Source organism: Diabrotica undecimpunctata, chromosome 2 (genome assembly GCF_040954645.1).
Source record: "Diabrotica undecimpunctata isolate CICGRU chromosome 2, icDiaUnde3, whole genome shotgun sequence".
Lineage (NCBI taxonomy): Eukaryota > Metazoa > Arthropoda > Insecta > Coleoptera > Chrysomelidae > Diabrotica > Diabrotica undecimpunctata.
This window is the reverse complement of record NC_092804.1, coordinates 5,020,969-5,041,719: the sequence shown is the minus strand read 5'-3', so window position 1 is coordinate 5,041,719 and position 20,751 is coordinate 5,020,969. Positions and strand designations below refer to the sequence as shown.

The 20,751-nt window shown below is 33.4% G+C and overlaps 1 protein-coding gene across 1 annotated transcript; it reads right to left on the bottom strand.

The window, feature by feature from the left end:
- Positions 1-1,501: 1,501 nt before the first annotated feature.
- On the bottom strand, positions 1,502-20,294 carry LOC140434120 (juvenile hormone esterase-like). Its single transcript, XM_072522159.1, has 11 exons — positions 20,145-20,294; positions 19,258-19,392; positions 16,229-16,372; positions 13,725-13,878; positions 13,174-13,359; positions 12,857-13,059; positions 11,294-11,471; positions 11,057-11,226; positions 7,080-7,209; positions 4,688-4,829; positions 1,502-1,740 (listed from the first exon to the last, which is right to left on the bottom strand). Exons 1-11 carry the CDS (start codon positions 20,190-20,192, stop codon positions 1,554-1,556), a joined length of 1,677 nt encoding a protein of 558 aa, XP_072378260.1. The 5' UTR covers positions 20,193-20,294; the 3' UTR covers positions 1,502-1,553.
- Positions 20,295-20,751: the final 457 nt, after the last annotated feature.

Below are 20,751 nucleotides of genomic sequence, written 5' to 3'. Positions count from 1 at the left end.
TATATCTACTTTGTATTCGTTTATATTCAGTGTTTCTTCAGCATCATATAGCTCCTTAAAATACTGTTGCCATGTCTCTATAGGTACTCCCTTGGTCTGCACGAACTCGTTAACTGGGTTTTTCCTGTTCCGAAGCATTTTCCATACTTTCTTTTGGGCACCATGTAGGTCGTAGTCCATGTCGCTGGTGAATTTAGCCCAATAATTTCTTTTGATTAATTTTATTATTTTTATTCTTTATTCTTTTAATGCGTTTACTTCGTTTCTTACTTGGACATATTCTGCGAGAGCTTCCTGAATCATTTCGTTCTAAAAACTTCTGAAACCACTTTGATTGCGCAGTGGCGTCATCTGCCAGGCAAGGATAATTCTGCAGATCTAGTGTCCATAGGCGTGGAACCAGATAAAATAATGGAATGCAACTTATAGTGACATGGAACGGAGTGGCTCATGCAAGACTCAGATAAGTGGCCAAATTTACAAGTTGCTCCTGCTGAAACGAGCGAAACGAGAAAAAACATAAAGCTTTTTACTAACAGGCTTGATAAAACACAGAATAGGGAAGTATTTTTATTTGAGTGCTTTTCTAATATTTTACGTTTAATAAGAACCGCTGCATATGTGTTCAGATTCATCCGCATGTGTAAAAATAAGGAGAGGACTTCTGAACCCCTTTCTGTGGATAAAAAACATTCTGCATTTAACCGTATTCTAAATCACAGTCATTTTCTAATGAAATAAAGCGTTTGAACCAAAAGGGATCTCTCGATAAAAACAGCAAACTCATAAATTTACCTCCATTTCGAGTTTGCGTATGACAAAAAATATCCCATCATTTTGGCGGCAGGTCATGTAGTTACAGCGTTATTAACCAACTAACCAACACGTGGTATTCAAGCGACCCGAGAAATTATAGCTTTATTCGCGGACACAATCCATGACTGGTTTTTGATTAATGCGCATGCTTATTTGCGTTGAGCGTTCGTGGTGTTAAAAATCTGGGACTTTGACAGAAAGTTTGCTGTTCGCGGAGTTTTTCTAGCTGGTTCGTAATCATTTAGATACAGGTCCATTGAGTTTGTGGATTAGAGTGCGGATTTTTAGTCAGCGCAAGCGCTATAGAAGCTGTAAATTATCAGGTTTTTGTTGTTATAACAACAATAATGAAAATTCTTGTACTATACGAGGAAACATAAACGTGAGAAAAGTCAGTGATTGCTGCAGACCATAATCTTGATTTTTTTTTCAATATATTGTATGTAGTTGCGTTTTTATTTTAAGAGTTATCTACTGCTCATAGAAACGTAGGTATGGAAAATATATATCAAAATCCGAACTTGCTTAATTTAACTTCATCTTCTGTTCATCTAAAGTTTTCCAAAATGTTCGGCCGAGACGATTTCGAAAATACAATTTATTATTGCTTAGATCAAAATCGACAATATTTTGAACAATAAAATATTAATTAATGGAAAATAAATAAAACACTTATACATTAAACTTAAATAACTTTATATTTTATTTTTTTTTATACCTATTATTTTAATGCTTTGTTAAAATGTATCATATGGTTTTATAGCATCATTTTCATACACATTTACCCAACCGTCGTATACGTGTTTCTTGATATCTTTTTTTATCGTCAACGTTTCATTTATGTCTAAATAGTAAAATTCATTTGGTGTTACCTTCGGCCAAGATTTTATTCCTAGTAGTTCTGTTTTATCTGAAACAGGATCCCTAGAATAAGAAGAAAACTAGATTAAATTATTTCTTTTTAGTGAAAACTGGTTGGAATAAATTGACTTCGTACTAAATGTTAAACAAACTTATTATTTTAATCAGAAAATGGACAGTATTAGCTTCTTATGATCGTTATTCGATCTTTTCACGAATCTTCTTCATTCTCAATATCGTATCTCTAACGTAACTAATTTTTTCCAATCGTACGACCAGTAGTTTCTTTTTGTTTTGTCAAATTTTATTTGAAACCTTTCCATTGATGATTAAACCTTTGGGATTTTAATCATCATCGTTATTTCCTTTATCTTAGATCCGTATGTGGATCGGCTTTACAAATTGCATGTATTCATAAAATTCTATCTTGGGCCATCCCAACCCAATCAATGCCATTATATTGTCGTACGGCCGTAGTGTCCTCCTGGTTTTCAGGGGTTTCTGGACGATCTACGACCGCCACTCTCGAAGAGTATCTCAGGCTTCGAGGTTTCAAGGAGTTAAATTGAGATACCTGCCTCTACGGGAGAGAAGTTCCACCGAGCCTTTGTGGTAGGTGAGGGGCACCAGCAATCAGAATTCTCTAACAGTTTGAGCTTTCTTACAGACAAAATATTCTTACAATGACTTAATTTGTGTTAGAATTCTGATGCGTGGTGTATACCTCAAATTCCACAGAGATGTCGGCCTTCTCACTTCGTGAAGCCGCGTTCCCTCTCTTCAAGAGAAGCACAAGAATGCCGGCAATGTCGACTCTTCCTGCTGCCAGTCGCTTCGTGTTGTTACCTTTCGCTAACAGTAATTCTTATAGTTACTATTTGCATAAGATTTCTGGAAACGAAGTGTTATTGCAGCTCACCTGATCGGAAAAGCAATTATAAGTCCCCGTCGGGGCTTTCATTTGCTCTTTACCGTGACAGGCCCAAATAACGCTGTGGTCAGTTCGACACAATTTGAAATAGTTCTATCTCATTGATTCTAGAATTCTAGATCAATGTCTTTTCTATCTCAGAAAGTCGTGTTCTACTGCCAGGAAGCGTTTTGTAGTCGACAAGCCGGTTCTTGCACTCTTGATGATTTAACTTCTAAATTGGATAACTATCCTTGGATAATTATTCTTGAATTTCGACGTCTTCGACGATAGCAGGATATTGGTTAAATAATAAAACTTAAAGGTAGCGTGGTAGCACACCGAGCCAACAAGGTCTCACGGGCTATAATATTCTTCTTCTTCCTATGCCGTCCCCATTAACGGAGGTTGGCGACCACATTTTTAAAAGCTTCTCTGTCTTTTGCAACGTGGAATAATTCGTCTACAGTCATGTTTGTCCAGTCTCGAATATTTCGCAGCCATGACTTCCTCTTTCTACCTATTCCCTTTTTGCCATCGACTCTACCCTGCATGATGACCTGCAGAAGGCTATATTTATTATTTCTTAGTATGTGTCCAAGGTATGCAGTCTTGCGTACTTTTATCGTTCTCAACAATTTTTTGTCTCGACCCATTCTTCTCAGCACTTCCTCATTGGTGACCCTGGCAGTCCATGGGATTCTCAACATTCTCCGGTATATCCAAAGTCCAAAGGCTTCAATCTTTTTAATTATTTGCGCTTTTAGTGTCCATGTTTCTACCCCGTACAATAGTTGCGACCAGACGTAACATTCAACAAACCTCAGTCTCAGCTCAATATTCAGATTTTTGTCACAGAACAATTGTTTGAATTTTAAGAACGCTGCCCTTGCCATTTCTATTCGTACCCGGATCTCTTGGTCTGGATCTAATTCTGTGTTAATGTAAGCTCCCAGATATTTTTATTTTGTCACTCTCTTTATTTGCTGTCCACCAAGAGTTAGTTGTTCATTATTTATTGGACTCCTTGATACTATCATAAATTTGGTCTTATCTGTGTTGATGTCAAGTCCCATTTGAATGCATTCACTATTTACTGCATCTAGTAAAATTTGTAGATCTTCTATACTCTCAGTCATAATTACCGTGTCATCTGCAAATCTCATGGTGTTTATGATTTCTCCACCAATTCTTATTCCCTCTTTTCTTTCCCATAAGGCTTTTCTGAATAAGACCTGTGAGTACACGTTGAAAAGCGTCGGAGACAAGACGCATCCTTGCCTAACCCCTCTCGCAATCGGTATATTATTTGTTTCTATAATACTAATATGATAATTTTGCTGCATGTCAATGATTAAATGATAAATTGCTAGAATATCTATTATTACAAACTGGCAACGATGTTGTTGGTTTATCGCATTCACAGTTCGGAGAATTTACTGCCTACAAATTTGATTCTCAAGTTTAGTAGTGTATGACGAGTGGATCCCGATCGGAAGATGTGCTGCTCTTTTATACACATCCTGTTTGAGCATTCGCAGCAATCTTCCGCCGAGAGGCCAATGACAGCGCAGTTAATAACATGCGCTGTGGTTGGCCAGCCAAAGTAACAATCTTTGTCGTGATTGGTTACCTTGGCGACAATATATCGACATGTCCTGTCCTCCTCAGGCCTCAGGCCTTTTCTCCTACTCGTTTCAAAAACTTACAAATTAGCAAATCTTCGTATTGGGGGATTAGTATCACGATGTTGTATATACCCGAACCACCTTACATACGCTCCCTAATTTTAACATTAATTGGTGAGACTTCCCGCAATAAACACATTCTCAACCTTTATTTTTTACTCTAAACACTCATTCATTTAAACATTCTCGATTTCGTCACAAGCATTAGTTATTCCTCTTTCTTCTTAATTATCCAACATTCACTTCCGTACAATATAACTGGTTTTATGGCTGTTTTTTATAATTTTCATTTCAGTTTCATTGGAATCTTTGTATTACATTAACATTTAACACACCACTCGCTTCCTGTTTATTAACTAAAAAAATTTAAGTTGAAATAACTTAATTAAACAAAATATAACAAAATACTCACAAAGTTTTTGCAAAATTTGTAAACAGGGTGCGATATCGTTCACTTGTCAGAATGTCTGGTTTTGGATATGAGTTTAAGTTGGAGTTATTCAAAAAAGCCCAAACGTACATCTCGTCATCTGAATGGCCGACTTTGTAGGCACCTAAAATAAATTATTTATAAACATAATAATAGAAATGATTATGCGTATGTAGCATTAAAAGATTCAGCTAGAAAAATGGGTTTGTCAACCACAATTCCTACGACAACTTGTTATAGAAAACAACGTCATCGAAGAAATCACAACCATTGGTTCAATATATAATAAATCAGTGCAAATCCTTGCCTATGCGGATCAATATTGTTGGAAGAACTGAAAACGGTGTACGAGAGGCGTATGTAGCATTAAAAAATTCAGCTACAAACATGGGTTTGTCAACCACAAATCCTACGACAACTTGTTATAGAAAACGACGTCATCGAAGCAGTGTATGAATATGTATACCTGGGAGTGCTCCTTAACACTGAAAATAATACTACCGTAGAGATAAACCGCAGAATTTGTAGGACCAACAGATGATATTTTAGGCTCAATCTCCTCCTTACATCCACAATTATATCGAGAAATACAAAAATAAAACTCCTTCTTCTTCTTCTTCTTCGCGCGACTAGGATTACTCCTGTTTGTCTGCCTCTTATTTTGTTTCAGTCGTTTTTGACTGTACATTATCTTTCCACCTTTTTGGCGGCCTTCCAACGGGTCTTCTGGTATGCGGCTTGTTGTTTTTACAGATGTTCGCTAATCTATCTGGTCCCATTCGGTTTACATGTTCGTTCCAGTTTTTTTTTTCTTGTTTTTATCCACCGGTTAATAATTTTGAATTTTGCATTGTTCGCGTATACTTCTGTTGGTTTGTCTGTCTCTTAATGATATGCCCGCTATTGATCTTAATACTTTCATTTCGATATTGTTGATTTGTTGTTTCGTCTTTCTTGTATCGGTGTCTCCGCTGCATATGTTAGGATTGGTCTTACTGTTGTCTTGTATACTTTCATTTTGCTTTCCATGGTCAGATATTTGTTTCTCCATATGGTTTCTCGGAGGCAACCACTTACTCTTGCCGCTTTTGATGCTTGCCTTGTGGTCTCTGTTCTTATATCCCTGTCACTAGTGATCTCTAATCCTAGGTAATTGAATTTCATTACTTGTTCTACAATTTTGCCGTCTATTTCTGGTTTGCATCTACGCGGCTCTTTACTGATCACTATACATTTAGTTTTTTCTACTGATATTCTCATATTAAGTTTGTTTGCTGTGATATTGAAGGTGTGGAGCTGCCTTTGTAGGTTATCTTCGTTATCAGCAATTAGTACTGCATCATCGGCATAGCATAGTATCGTGATTTTATGCGAAATTTGACGGATACATAGATGACGAATAAAACTCCTAAAAACAATAATACGCTGAGTCCTAACCTATGGTTCAGAGACCTGGACTCTAACAAAAAGTAATGAAAACATGTTAGAATGTGTCGAAAGAAAAGTATTAAGGCAAATTTATGCAGCAGTGAATGACAATGGAGTGAGGAGAACTCTATAGAAGTTTATAGAATATACCAGGAACCAGATATCGTAAAACATATTAAGATAGGACGTCTGAGGTGGATAGGGCATGTAATGCGGATGCAACAACATGACCCAGATAGAACAACGCTCCTTGATGGATCCATAGGTCAGAGAAGAAGGGGAATGCCCAGAACAAGGTTCCTTGATAACATCGATGAAGACATGAGAAATATGGAAATACGTGCTTGGTGGAGGAAGTGACGACTGGCGAGAAATTCTTGAGGAAGTTAGGAGCCACACAGGGTTGTAAACCACAATCATGATGATGAATTGATATTAATCCGAGTGAAATGTATGTGTATCTGTAAACAAAAGTAATAATAATTTGAACAAAAGATAAAAATTCAAATTCTAAGTAAAATTTATAACTAAATTATTTCTATATAACACTACCAAGACATTACATTGCTAGCTTTATTTATCATATACTCGTTGCATTCTTTTGGGGTATCTATGAATTAGAGAAAAAAAATTTTTCGGATTATTTCAATCTTTTTAAATTTTCGAGTTGGCAATATAATTGTCAAAAACAAATTACACTATAAGCTTTATTAAACTACTTCCTTTTTTTTTCTATTTATTGCTATCTTAATTTGTTTATAATTTTGCCAAAAATTTAAATTTTTCCAACAACTTTTAAAAAAATGTAAAATAGAGTAACATTTATTACATATAGAAAGTTTTCTTAACTAAAGCTTTACTTAATGTTAGTTCATTTATTTAAAGCAGCATTTTTATTAACCCTATATTGATTGACATTATAATTTTATCTAAAAATATATCTCACCCTCTATATAAGGTCGCGGTCCTGGAATTTGTCCATAGTAAGAAAACTGATAAAAGTAGACGTCACTAAACTGTGATTGCTTCTTCGCATGATGAATAATTGGTCTTCCAAATGAAGTGTCACTATAAAACTAAAATTGATCGTTACGTTTATTATTTTATACAACTTGCTGCAAATTTACTAAAAGATCTTATTTTTTACATCGAAATAGTAATGAATACAAAGGCCATTCGTCATAAGGGCAATCGTTTCTATTTAAAAATGCAAAGTAAAGTGAAGTACTAATACATAAGTTTTGCTTCGAGCCGCGTTCAAGGGTTGGAGGTTTTTGGTCAATAAAAATCCCAAACTCATATTTTATCCAAAAATTCACGATTTTTCTAATCGTGTAAAATAGGCTCTTAAAATATATGTTAAATATATTTGATGGTTATTTATGCACCGAGGGTGTTATTAACCTCTGTATTGTCTCTGGGTACGCCTGGACCAGTAGTAAAATTTAAATGTTTATATATTTAATATTTGGTAAATTTGAGACTAGATGTTTCATGATATTCTTAAGATAAGTTTATATACAATTTAACGTATTTGCGTTTTGAAAGATCAGTTTGGTTTTCTTTGAAATGAAAGAAACACATCTGTTGTTTATGGGTCCAACTGTACCCAGAGGTGTTTCCAAATGTACGTAATGTTTGTTTTGTTTATTTTTCTTAGAAGGGTGATTAGATTTTATGGGTTCTATTTTCGGAAGCGTTTGTCAAGTATCTTTAGTGTTGTACCAGACTTGATCGCTTGAAGTTTAAAGTTGAGAGTGTGGTGTACAATCACTTGTAAAAAACAGAATAATAAGCGCTTGCTGAAAAATGAGCTCCAGCAGAGGACTCACGAAAGAGGAATTATGAAAAATGCTTGAAAAATACTCAGAAAATGAAGATGAATCTACCAATTTAGAAACCGTCACTAGTGATGAAGAGTTAGTAGATGAAGAATTTTCTGGAGAAAATCGTGTATCTACGGTTGATGATGACAAAGATGAAAGCAAAAATTCGAAAAATTAAATAGAAGTTCCTGAACGAGAAGATTTACAATAACTGCTCGCGATGGGACAGTTTGGAATAAATATCTACCACCTCAATCACGTGTAAGGTAAGTGGTGGCTAGAGTGCTACACATATTTTCTTACTAAATTTGTGGGTTTTACTAATTGCGTTATATATTGGTTAGATCCATGAATATACTAAATCCTGTGCCAGGTCCCACTAGATTTGCCACTCAACGAATTACCGATGAACCTATATCTTCAATGAGATTGATTTTTACTGACGAAATGCTAAATTTACTCTTAGTGGAAACTAACAGAGAACGTGGTCGCATATGTAATGAAAAAATGTTAAATGTAAAAGAAATATCACTGGAAGAGTTAAAAGCTTTTATAGGTGAATACTTTAATTACAGTTATAAAATAATTTAACTTGAAATTTTGCATTTTTATTCAAGGTTTACTTCTTCTGGCTGGTGTTCATAAAGGTCATTTGTAATATCAGCTGCTTTTTGCGATTTGATTATAAAAAGGATAGGCCTATTCGACGGAGGCACGATAAGTTAGCTCCAATTAGAAGTTTTTTTAATTTATTTGTAGCACAACTTCCCAAAATGTTTGTTCCTTAGAAAGCCTCACTGTCGACGAACAACTTGTACCATTTAGAGGTAAGTGTCCCTTCAGACAGTATATTCTGTCTGAATACAAGAGAACCAAAGGAGGTGTAGATACAACAGATTAATTAGCGTCAGCTTATACCTGCAAAAAAAAGTGGCCACTTTGCTTATTTTATAATATTTTAGATTTGGCAGTAATTACCGCATATGTGTTATACATGCATGTAAATCCTCGATATATTAGGAAGAAACTACATAAAAGAAGGCTTTTTATAAAAGAATTGGCATATAATTTAACAGAAAAATTCCGAACTACCCGAATGACAAAAAAAGTTCCACAAAAATCCAAACAAATTTACATGCAGTAGCTGGAACAAGTGGAAATTCAAATGAAAGTCCAAAACATGAAAGGTGTAAAGACTGCGGATGAAAGAAAATCTCGTACAAGACGTCAAGCATGTAAGAGGTTTATTTGTCCTGATCATTCAAATATCTTTTGTAAAAGTTGCATTGAGTAAATATAATATTTTAATTGAGTATAAAGTTTTATTATATTTTTTATTACAAAAAAAAGGTTTTTAGTTTTGATACACCGATTTAATTCACAACAGGTATGAGTTTTATCCACTGGGTCCACCCGTACCCATAGACAAAGAATATAACATTTACTTCGGGAGAGTAGGAAGGTTAAAATGATTGATCCAGGCATTATGGATGGGATTAAGGTCGGGCGAGTGACCTGGCCTTTCCAATACGTTGATATTGTGATCATTCAAGAACTTTGACACTGCCTTGACCTTGTGAGCAGGGGCACCATCTTGCATAACAAGTCATATTCGTGAATTTCCCACAAGTTCAATAAACGTTTTTGTTTGTGGGCATCCTATAAACATATCCCATCCAACGTGATCTTTGTGCTTTTACTTTTTTTATTATGCTTGGTTGAATGTAGACTGTAGAGCTCCATCATTTCCTTACTTGTTTTTCTATTCCAAAGCAATTGTCTTTTGTAGTACATTATACCATCTGTCTCTACACCACTTTGTTGTAGGATAGCTTTTAGGATAAACTAAATAAAATTGTGGACAGTGGATTTTCTTATTATGATCACTTCCTTGCCATAAAAGACTCTGATAAATTTTTACTGAATAATAATTCTAGTCATTTTCATTAAATTATTAAGTTTGGTATTTTTAAAAGATCCATCGCTTCGTAAAGTTTTTTTCTATCGATTTAGTCGTAAGGCTGCGTAAACCTAGATTTTGTTCGTAGCATTGCACAACAGCAATGTTTGTTTCATCGTAAAAACCTGATTCATTGTAGTTTTGCTTCTTCTAAGCCATCCCTGATTTTCACCTATTATTTTAGATTCATTCTTTGTTAGTCGGTAACATAAAGCCAATATTATATTACATACACATCTAGATGCTCTACATCTAATAGAGCTAGTCCTCTATAATTTTGGCATAAACTTTTATCTCCCTTTTTATGGATAGGGTATATGGATGCATTTTTCCAGCCTTGAGGCAATTTCCGAGTTTTCCAAATTTATTGTATTAGGTTATTTAGTTGTTTGAGTAATAATTGACCACCTTCCTTGAATATTTCTGCTGTGATACCGTTTTTTCCTAGACCCTTGTTCTCCTGATCCGATGATTTATTTATTTCGGCCTCATTGTTGATTTGCTCCGGTCCGGTTTATGATTGTAATGTATTAGTATTTTTCTCTGGGTGTAGCAGTTCCTTAAAGTATTCTACTCATTGCTTTAGTTTTCTTGATAAGTCACATATTAGCTTACTCACGTATTACTTCTGTAGAAGCATGCAACTCCGAGATCCATAGCTGTATTGATTTTGATCTCTTAGTAAAGATTCTTAATCTTTTTGTTTATCATATGATTTTTTATATCTGGGAACTTCATTTTACAGTATTCTCGTTTCTTTTTTCTGCAGATCTGTTTTGCTTTCTTCGTTACTGCTTCATAACTCGTCCATTTATATTAACCCTATTCTGTGTTATTTCTACTAATTTTTCATTAATTTCCTTTTCACAGTGCCTTGTATATTTATTTACATTTTGCTCTGTCAAAAGCTTGGTTAAAATTAATTAACATGGCCACTTTAGTAGCTTTCTGCTATTGTGCTGCGCCCTCTTCTGAATCCACACTGATATTCTCCCATGTCACATATTTATTTTACTTCTCCAGTTAGGAGAAGAATATGTTGTTATTAAAATATATTTTTATTTAAAGCTCAAATTTCTAAACCTTATCCCTAATGTTATCTAGTTTGTAAAATTTTAACACAATATAATTACTTACCTGTACAGCATGTCCAATTTTATTTATAAATGAATCATTAGTGTATACATTTCTTATATCAGCTCCTATATCGTGCTTCTTAGTTACATTTGATACGTGCATATTGTTATTGACCAATAAGCTGAGATCGCTGTCTAATGAACGAGCAGTCTGCTTGAATATTTCGGGATCTTTAAAGAATTTACAATGTTTTAATAAAAACAAGACATGGAACATTAAAAAGAGAAGAATACGTACCTAAAGCATTCCAAATCATTTCTTCGGAACAAATACCTATTATTAATGGTACTCTTTGCATTTCTCCGTTTATTAGAGCATCGTACATTCTTTTGGTTATAAACGCATCGTCGTGATTGGGCTCAATCACTGGAGTGAACTGAAATCCTTGGACTATTTGGTTGTTATAATCCGTTTCCTAAAACGAAAGTTATCTACAGGATTTACTCTGATAACAGAACGAAACCAATTGTAGGTATCAAATACGAAGGTCCTGCTTTTCTTTATCTTCCATCTTTTTGAGGGGTAGCAATCTGACAAATGGAATTTTATCAGTTCTTCAAATTGTCATTGTTAAATGTCCAGAATGTTGAGTCCACGTTCAATATTTAAATACCTTTCCTACAGATTTTACTACCAGATTTAAAGATATTTTGAGTATGGAATTACAACAGTGGATTATCATCCTATATTGTAGCATTGCAAAAAATGGATATCATAACATAAGAAGAACTGATCGCAATTAGCACTTACGAATAAAATTAGGTGTAATTCAGAAAGTGGTATCAACAGTTCTGGCTTCAGAAAACTATAGCTTTTTTATTTCCTTGATATACGTACGGCTTATGATATACGTACGCAGCTGAGACAATGTGCCTGACGGAAAATGATGAAGAAAAATTGAGATTTTTCGAAAGGAAAATCATCAGACGGATTATGGGCCCGATAAAAATGGACAACGGAGAAATGAGAAGAAGAATGAATTATGAACTAAGAGACATAATGAAGGGAGAAGATGTAGTTAGATTTATTAAAGCACAGAAGCTGAGATGGCTGGGACAGAGAGAGGTAAAAACGACCTACTGATTAAGAAGATCACCAGATAGATACCAGCAACTAAAAGACCAAGGGGAAGACCCAGAGAGAGATGGGAGGACCAGGTCATGAGAAATATCAAAATTCTGAAAGTGAGAAACTGGAGGGAACTATGCACATATCGAAATGAGTGGAAGAAAGCTGTAACGAAAGATAAGTCAGACAACAAACTTTGACAACATACAAGTGGAATGCGGAGTTATTCATCGCAATAAGCGAATCAGAGAGCTCTAAGTAAGAACGGCAAACATTCCACTCGGAACTCGGAACGAAAAAATGGCTAAGCTATTCAAATGTCCTGATTAATTAATACCCGTAAAAATCAGGTTATTACGATGTTTTTTTTTTCTATACTATTGTACGGAGTTGAGTCATGGACTCTCACAGACGCTACTTGCAAGAAAATTGAGTCTTACGAAGTGTGGTAGGACGTTTTATTAAGAATGCAAAAATAAAAAGAGTTTTTAACCACAATAAAAACAACCAAAATCGAATACCTCGGTCATATCATGAGGAACAGCGAAAGATATGGGTTGCTGCTATTAAATCTACAAGGAAAACTAGAAGGAAAACGAGAACCAGAAAGGCGAAGGATTTCCTGGCTGAAAAATATACGTACCTGATTCAACACAAGAAGAATAAACAAAAATATATAAAAATTTATAAATTACATAAATGATATAATAAAATCATTAGTCAGATTCTTACCGACATCAATGAAACGGCTGCATCGTTAAGTTCTTTGGCGGATTTCTTTTGCAAAAGCTCTAGCAATTCTTGTGAACTAGCATTTGGATTAAAGGCTGGATCAAGCGCAATAGACAAATTATAAGCTATTTTACGATAGTCTCTTTGGAAAGTCCACGGACTAAGAATAGATCCACTTTGAGAGATTGCAGCTCTAAAAAGTCCTGAAAAAAATTGAAATGTTTCAGTCAATTTAACAATGTTTTATTTAATCAAAAGTGGATAAGTTATGAAGACCAATATGCTTTTTCTAATTCTACTGAATTATAAATATATACCTTTAGACTTCTCACTCATAAGTTGATAGGTTACAGATGCTCCTCCTGCACTTTGACCGAAAATAGTAACTTTGGTTTTATCCCCTCCAAAATATTCAATATTGTCTTGAACCCACTTTAAAGCTAGCAGCTGATCTTTTAATCCATTATTACCAGGAATAACTGAATCTCCAGTTGAAAGAAAACCTTGAAACAGACGACATGTTCGATTATATCTTATAACTAGCATAAGAGTCGATGTGAATATATCATCTAAAGAATGAGCTAAATAGATAAATGGTTATAGATCTATATACTACTTCAAACCACCAATTTTTTTTTCTAAAAATTTTGAAAAAAAAATATAAAATATTTATGAATTATTGTCTGCTTAGCAAAAATATCATGTGAGTCACTTTATTGTGTTCTTCCGTAGAAAACTTAAAGGACTTACATTATTAACCTAATATTATTTGCCATACTCCTTTTGTCCTTTGAGCTCAACTATCTTTTTTTAACTGTTATCATTCTACGAGCCTGCTCATTGCTTATTTAAAAAGGAGAGTACTTACCAAAAGGACCTACGCGATAATTAGCACTGACAATGATAACACCATGTTCCATTAAATAATGAGGACCGTGGAAATCAAAGTGGTTGGCTCCGGTTACAAATCCTCCTCCATAGATATAGACCATAACAGGAAGAGAAACATTCTTTGATGGGTCCTTAAAAAAAAGGATTCTGTTGTAATAAAATGGCTATTATGTATAATTTTAGAAAAATACGTAGTACTTGTTCAGGTTCATCTAGAGTCCACTTTACTGGCTGAATAGCAATTGGGATAAACAATGACGTATTTATTTTTGGAAAAGAAATCAGCTACATTGGTAAGGGAATTAGCAGTCTGTTGGGTGGTTTCTTTTGCAACGAGTTTTTTTAAGCCAATCAAATCACCTAGTACTACATTGCCGAAAATTTCATTGTTAACAAGGTGCTAATACACCAAGATTTTATTAACAAGTTTCTTTTGTATATACTTATATTCCGGGAGTTTTCATCAAAATTTCTTTTTTTCATCACCTTTTTGATCCTTTGTTTCCATCTTTTTGTAAAACGGCTTTTCTTTCTTCTTCTTTGTGTGACTCAATAATATTTGATTTGGTAATATTTTGTGTGGCCTTCTTCCCAAATGCTCGTACAGTTATTTCGCTTCTATCATGTTTACTTAATTGTTTCTATTCCCATTCTACTTCGAATTTCTTCATTTCTGACATCAGTTTAATAATGCAAATTGACAACTTCTTTTATAAAACCCTGTTTCAAACGTATTATTTTTTCTATTTTCTGAAGACAATGTTCACACTTCTGCTCTGTATTTTACAGTGCTTTCTACTAACGATCTGAACAAATTTTTCTTTGACAAACGTTTATTCCATAGTAGGAAACTTTCTTCTTATAGCTTTACCTATTACGCCTATTAAGTGTGTAAGTATTTTTAATATTTTTCAGATCCTTCAACATAACTACTACCCTTAATTTTACTACTGCATTCGTCAGATTTCTTTAAGTACCGCACACGAACCGTATACACAAGATTATTCAGAGCTACTTTCGGTAAAAGTACATACATTCGGTAAGTGGCTGCAATTATTTTACTTGCTTCCAATATTCTTGTTATAGCTTTACCTGCTCCTATTTTATTTCCATATGCATTTAGTTGAACTCCTAAATTTTGGCAACATTGTAATTTTATAATGTTTTTTGTATTGGTTTTTATATCATTTTCGTCATATTTTCTTATTGTGAGATACTCAGTTTTATTAACAATAATTTTCAGAACTTTCTGTTGAGTGTTTTTCAAATATTTTTTTATGTCGTTCGCATCATCCCCATCTTCAGTAATGACAACCTGGTTGATTGGTAATGGCATTTCGTTGTCCATTGTTTCAAAGAAGCATTGACGTATATTTTGAAAATATTTGGTGACATGCAACAACCCTGTTCTTGCTTTTATTTCACTAAAACATTTTTTAGAAGTCGTTCCGTGTTCTCACATAGCTAAAATTACCTTCATAGAATTTTTTAACAGCGTCTACATAAGTAAGTGAGATATTTGAATGTTTCATAGCAAGCCACAACTTATTAAAGGGTAAAGATGAAGTTAAACATTTAACTTCATCTTTCATCACTAGATGTCTCTAGTAGCATACTCTGGTAATTATTTTTTCTATAATTGCCAGAGTAGTCGGTGCGTTTTGGTTTAGTTTGAGTTTTCTTACAAGCTCTCTCTGATGACGGGAAGACCCAGAAACACGTGTTAGGGAGTGGTAAGAAACTCAAATTAAATCGAAACGCAACCATTTTCGTATTATTAAAGGGTACTCTATCACAAACTTTTTCCAGTTAATACAGTTTTAGTTAACACTAAGATATTTACTACTTCACTAGGAAAATTACTAAAGTTATTTATTATTTAAGAAATTATATCCACATCAATGGATTTTGAGGCGATGGTTTATCGAGTTGTTAACTATATATTCATTATCAACATTATAATATAATGTTACGCTAAATATGACCCATATTTAACCTGTAAACATTTTATTATTCAAGTATTTTCTCGTAGGTTCTGCGAGCCGCTATAAAACCTGTCTTCGTTCCATACCATTCGCGAAGGGTCAGCACAGGTCATTATCCGTCCGCTTTGAAGGGATTCCAGAACAACGTTTAATAAATATATATAGAGGAATCTTCATTGTGTTAGTCAGTCTGAATAATAATATCGAGTCGAGTTTTGAAATGTGACGCGCGTATTGTCGGGAATATAAATTGTAATAAATGTTGTACATAAACAATATTGTGTAATATTGTACAAATAATGACTTTAATAAACTAAGTGTTAGAATACTTTATAATAAATAAATGTAATAAATTAGACTAATAAACTCAGTTTAATAAGAACAAAATGGTTTTAAATAAATACGTTGGAAGAAAATATTTTCTTGGATTCAGTATCTAGTGTTGTCACCTACTGATCTACTATCAAGAAGTCAGAAATATCTAAGTTTTACTTACCACTGGAGTGTAGACGTTTAAATATAGACAATCTTCGTTTTGAGGTATCTCTGGCCCAGGAAACGGATATTTTTGTTGAAAGCATACCCTGTCATTTTTGGTAGCATTTAGAATCCCGCTCCATGGTTCTACTGGTATAGGAGCCTACACAAGTTAAGTTAGAATTAGTGTTTTTTTTAATAAAATACCACTTTTACTTTCACTTTAAAGTCTCTAACATCTTTTACTTGAGTCATAGTGGTTTAAAACTACAAGCCAAGTTTTAAGAGACTGACAGCGAGCAAAAATGTAACCTCGATATTGATGCTATATCATAAATAGATCAGGAGCAAATAACAATCTGACAGTTTGGCAAAACAAGAAGCAAACTGCCTTATTTATACGTCGAACTCTTTGGTCACATAAAAAGATAATTATGTACTTAAGCATACAATTAACTACAATTTGTTTAAACGCTCGTTTTGTTTAAGTTTGTTAAACTAAAGTCGCATTTGGATAAAGTGAAATGATTGAAAAATAGTACAAACATAACTCAATAAAGCAATTGAGGGGCTTAGAATAAAAGGGATCCAAGTGCAATTTGACTAGTTTTGAGATATTTAAGATTAAAGTCCTTTGGATAATTAAAATTCCCTTTACATTAACATACCCACGCAAATTTCCAAAAAAATAACCAATTTAGCTATGTTTTGAAAAAAAGCACTTGTACCCTTCTTATTCTGAATGGCCAGCTAATTAATATCCGGACTAAAATATACACTAAGGATCTTTGCAAGAAAAAAAATATTTTTTGATTTTTGAAAAATAGCTTTATTGGGTTAATTATCGACAAAAATATCTTATATCTAACTCTACACTAAGCAGGTTTCACTTATAATCAGAGTCCAGCACTGCAATATCTTCTCCAAACTTAGTTTGCTAAGATGCTGACTCAACCGTTTCAGTTTTTTCTTGAGATTCTTCAGAAACTTCGTTAATGATATTTATTTTTGATTTTTTTTGTGTTCATGGGGAAGTTTGTTGTAAAACTCGTGGTGGCAATACAATTCAAAAATTGTATGCCCAAAGCTGTCAAAAATGAAATGCTTTGGAAGGAGTTGCTAAGGGAGTGAGAAGGGTTTGCTAAAGATCAAAACAGACGACGTTCGTATCTGCCCTGTATCGATGCCCTGTATTTTTTACTATCTTGTTTTTCATTGTTTCAGCCGTCTTCGCTTTTCGACGATGAAAAGCTCTTGATCTAATTTGGCTATGTGAAATCGTAGGTTAAATTCCGTGTTAAAAATATGTCTATAACATGATAGCTTCACTAGATCCTCATGTTCTTTATTTTGTGGAACATATGACTGGTATATTTTGTTTAAATTTAAATCCGGAAATAAGTATCTTGTGTTCAAATTCCTTGAATAACGACTTATATATTTTGGAAATTTGGTTATATGCTCAATAACACTATTACCTTTCTGTGTATCTATTCTTTTAGTAGGTTGTTGCCCTCTCAGATCTTTTTCACATACACCAACCTGATCAGTTTTCTTACAAACAGTTCGAAATTTTTATTACTTATGTTTAATGTTCGAAGAAAGAACAGTTTGCGAACTCGCTTATTTAAAAGTAATATTTCTGTACTGTCGCTTTTATTTTCCCTGTCAACTTTGATCTAGGTACATTCTTCTTTGTAAAAGCTTTTGAATAACTAAACGTTTTCCTTCAGAGATGTTTTCGTTGCATTTATATCTGCAGTTATAATTGTACTCCTGCACAGCGCGTGTGCGGTGTCTTTATCTTTATAGCCCACATATGCCATTCCAGTATTACGTAACTTATTTTTTCGTTAATTATCCATTGTCATTCTTCTTAGCAGAGGAAGAAAGGTAAGGTACAATTAAGATAATCACGCGAGAATAAAGTAAACCGTGAGAGAAAAGGTATTATGATTATGCGGTACACACTTATATTACAAAAAATAATTTTTTGTAATGTTCAAATTGTTTCTAGTGATCTATTTTTGGCATGCGTTTACACTTTATAGTCTTTAATGAAATAGGTTGAGGAGGGGAGAACTGTTTGTCTCAAGTTGGTCATTCAGAATTATATCTGTGTTTTTTAATTTGTTGATTTCCATAGATTCTAACAAAGATAGCTGTAGTGATAAGAGTTTGAAATAAATATTGTGGAAGTTTTGAAAACAAAGTTTTCATTGTTTTATTGTTACTTAAAATGAATTTCCATCAAGTAACGGTAGAATCCATCAATTATTTTATTATGCAATTTGCAATTTAGTGAAATTTTGCAATGGATTGTATATTTTATTATGTTTTATTTGGTAACATTGACGATTTATCTAATTTTAGTACCTAAATTTTAATTGTTATTGTTATTATTATATTTTTTTTACTTTTCTAAGCTTTGTCCATAAAATTGTAAAATTGGACAATAAAGCATATTTCTATATTCTATTCTATATAAATCGAATATCATTTTTCCGTTTGCCAGTCTTCATAAGGTCCGTCCGGTTCTTTCAACTCTCGTAACAATTCTTTTTTTTTAGGGTTCTCTGAAGAACCAGATATTCTTTTGTTGGGGTTACCATACCTTAGTATGTCTTGATTCGTGGGTGGTATTTTGTTTCTCACCTACCCGCCTGTCCTAGGATCGGTTAGGGCGTTCCCGTATCCACAACCTGGGACCGCGTCCTATTGAAGGCAGACAACTTCACACGGATCCAACCTATTATTCTGTCATAAATATTTGAAATACACACAATTTTGCAACTGGCTGCTTGCTTTGCATGTATTTAAAAGTAATATTTGTTATTATAATTACGGCGTTGAATACCATTTTTACTTAGTATTGCCAAAAATCTTTGGTAAACATATAGGCATAACGAAAAATTACAATGACATGTCCAATTATAAATTTCACGTCATTATAAACTGAGAGAAATAACTAATATCATAGCCTTCTTAAATTACGATGTTTTTCGATGAACTTCTGTTCATCAATGTTATGAAAAGTTTGCTACTTACTTTAAATCGCAAGGATCCTACGGGTGGTTTGGCAAAAGGTATTTGTTGAAAAACGTAAAACGATATTCCCCTTTGGGAATATTCTTGTCTTCCACGAATTTTCCCATTTGGAGTTGTTACAATTACCTCAGCGTTCTGAAAAAAATAAGCGACTCTAAATTATTATCAATGTAGCTATTCGTTTATATATAAACTATACAAACGAAGAAAGAAACACATATTTATAAAAACTATTATTTAGATCAGATAAGTCATACCTTAACAAATTATTATTATTATTATTTTGACTTTGGGTTTGAACCTTTAGCCCCAGTCACATTATAGGAAAAACAAGAACTACAAATTAATTTCAAGAAAGAATTTGGAACATCAGAAATACTTTTTATCTGTTTGAAATACTTGTTCTTTATATGTTATAAGAAGCTCTGTGACAAAGTAACCACAATATACATATTTATCGGACCAATCTAGACCACTGCTGACTGTAGGCCTCCTCAAGAAATGTCCATTCCGATCTACTCTGTCCTGTTTGGTCCATTGGTCCAAATTTAATTTTTTTCTTGTTTATCGATTACCATCCATTCTGGCGAAATATCCGACTACAGCTATGTGTTCTATACAGTACATATATTTCTATCAGATTAAAGAAGAATAAAAAAGTAAATAAATGTTAAGGTTTGAAGATACTATTAATAAATACATTTTATTCATTGATTTAATTATGAATAATCTAGTCTAGATATCGGTATTAAAAAATAAAAAATTATTAATTAAACGAAAGATTACAGATTAATAATAAATAATTAATACAAATTATTATTACTTTCAGACCTTTGACGTTATTATTGTTACTTAATGAGCTACAGGAAATAAAATAAAGTACTTACAATGCAAAATAATATCGAGAAAAGTCCTAAAAAGTGCAACGTACGCATTTTATAAATAACTTAAAATGCAACTCATCTGCGAATGTACGAATATTAGATAAACATTTAATTGATGCAATTAGTGGGCTATTTATATTAAATTTATCTGCTCATTTATGCAGTTTAGGATCATCTCATGATAAACTTTGCTGATTAGGATTATTCACTAGCGATTTGCTGACTGATTACTACTCAACATAAATTCTACGTAGAAATATATATTTTTCATCTTCTTTCTGTTTCTCCTTCTTTACCTTACAAGTGATGACTATGATCTCTCTATATCTCTTTTACCGATTTTTTTCATTGTTTCTGAACTTTAATAATCCGTTCATTTCTTCTAACGATTTAATGATTTTATTTCCGATCTCGTACGTCTGCTGTACATACGTTTTAGCCGCCATTAGTCTTCCTCTTTTCCTTGTTTTTATATTTTTTGCTTCATAAACTACTTTGACCCATCTGCTATCCGCCGTCTTGCATATTTGGCCATACCACCCTAATTGTTACCTTTCAATAACTTATTTTACAAATAATCATTTGAAATAATACAGCCTTGTTGTAGCCC

Excerpts from the sequence above, each read along its gene's own strand:
- LOC140434120 (XM_072522159.1), bottom strand. The coding sequence starts at position 20,192 with ATGCGTACGTTGCACTTTTTAGGACTTTTCTCGATATTATTTTGCATT. Across the intron at positions 13,060-13,173 it reads TATGAGTGAGAAGTCTAAAG|GACTTTTTAGAGCTGCAATC; the intron begins GTATATATTTAT and ends AATTTTTTTCAG. Across the intron at positions 11,472-12,856 it reads CAGCCGTTTCATTGATGTCG|GAAACGGATTATAACAACCA; the intron begins GTAAGAATCTGA and ends CTTTCGTTTTAG.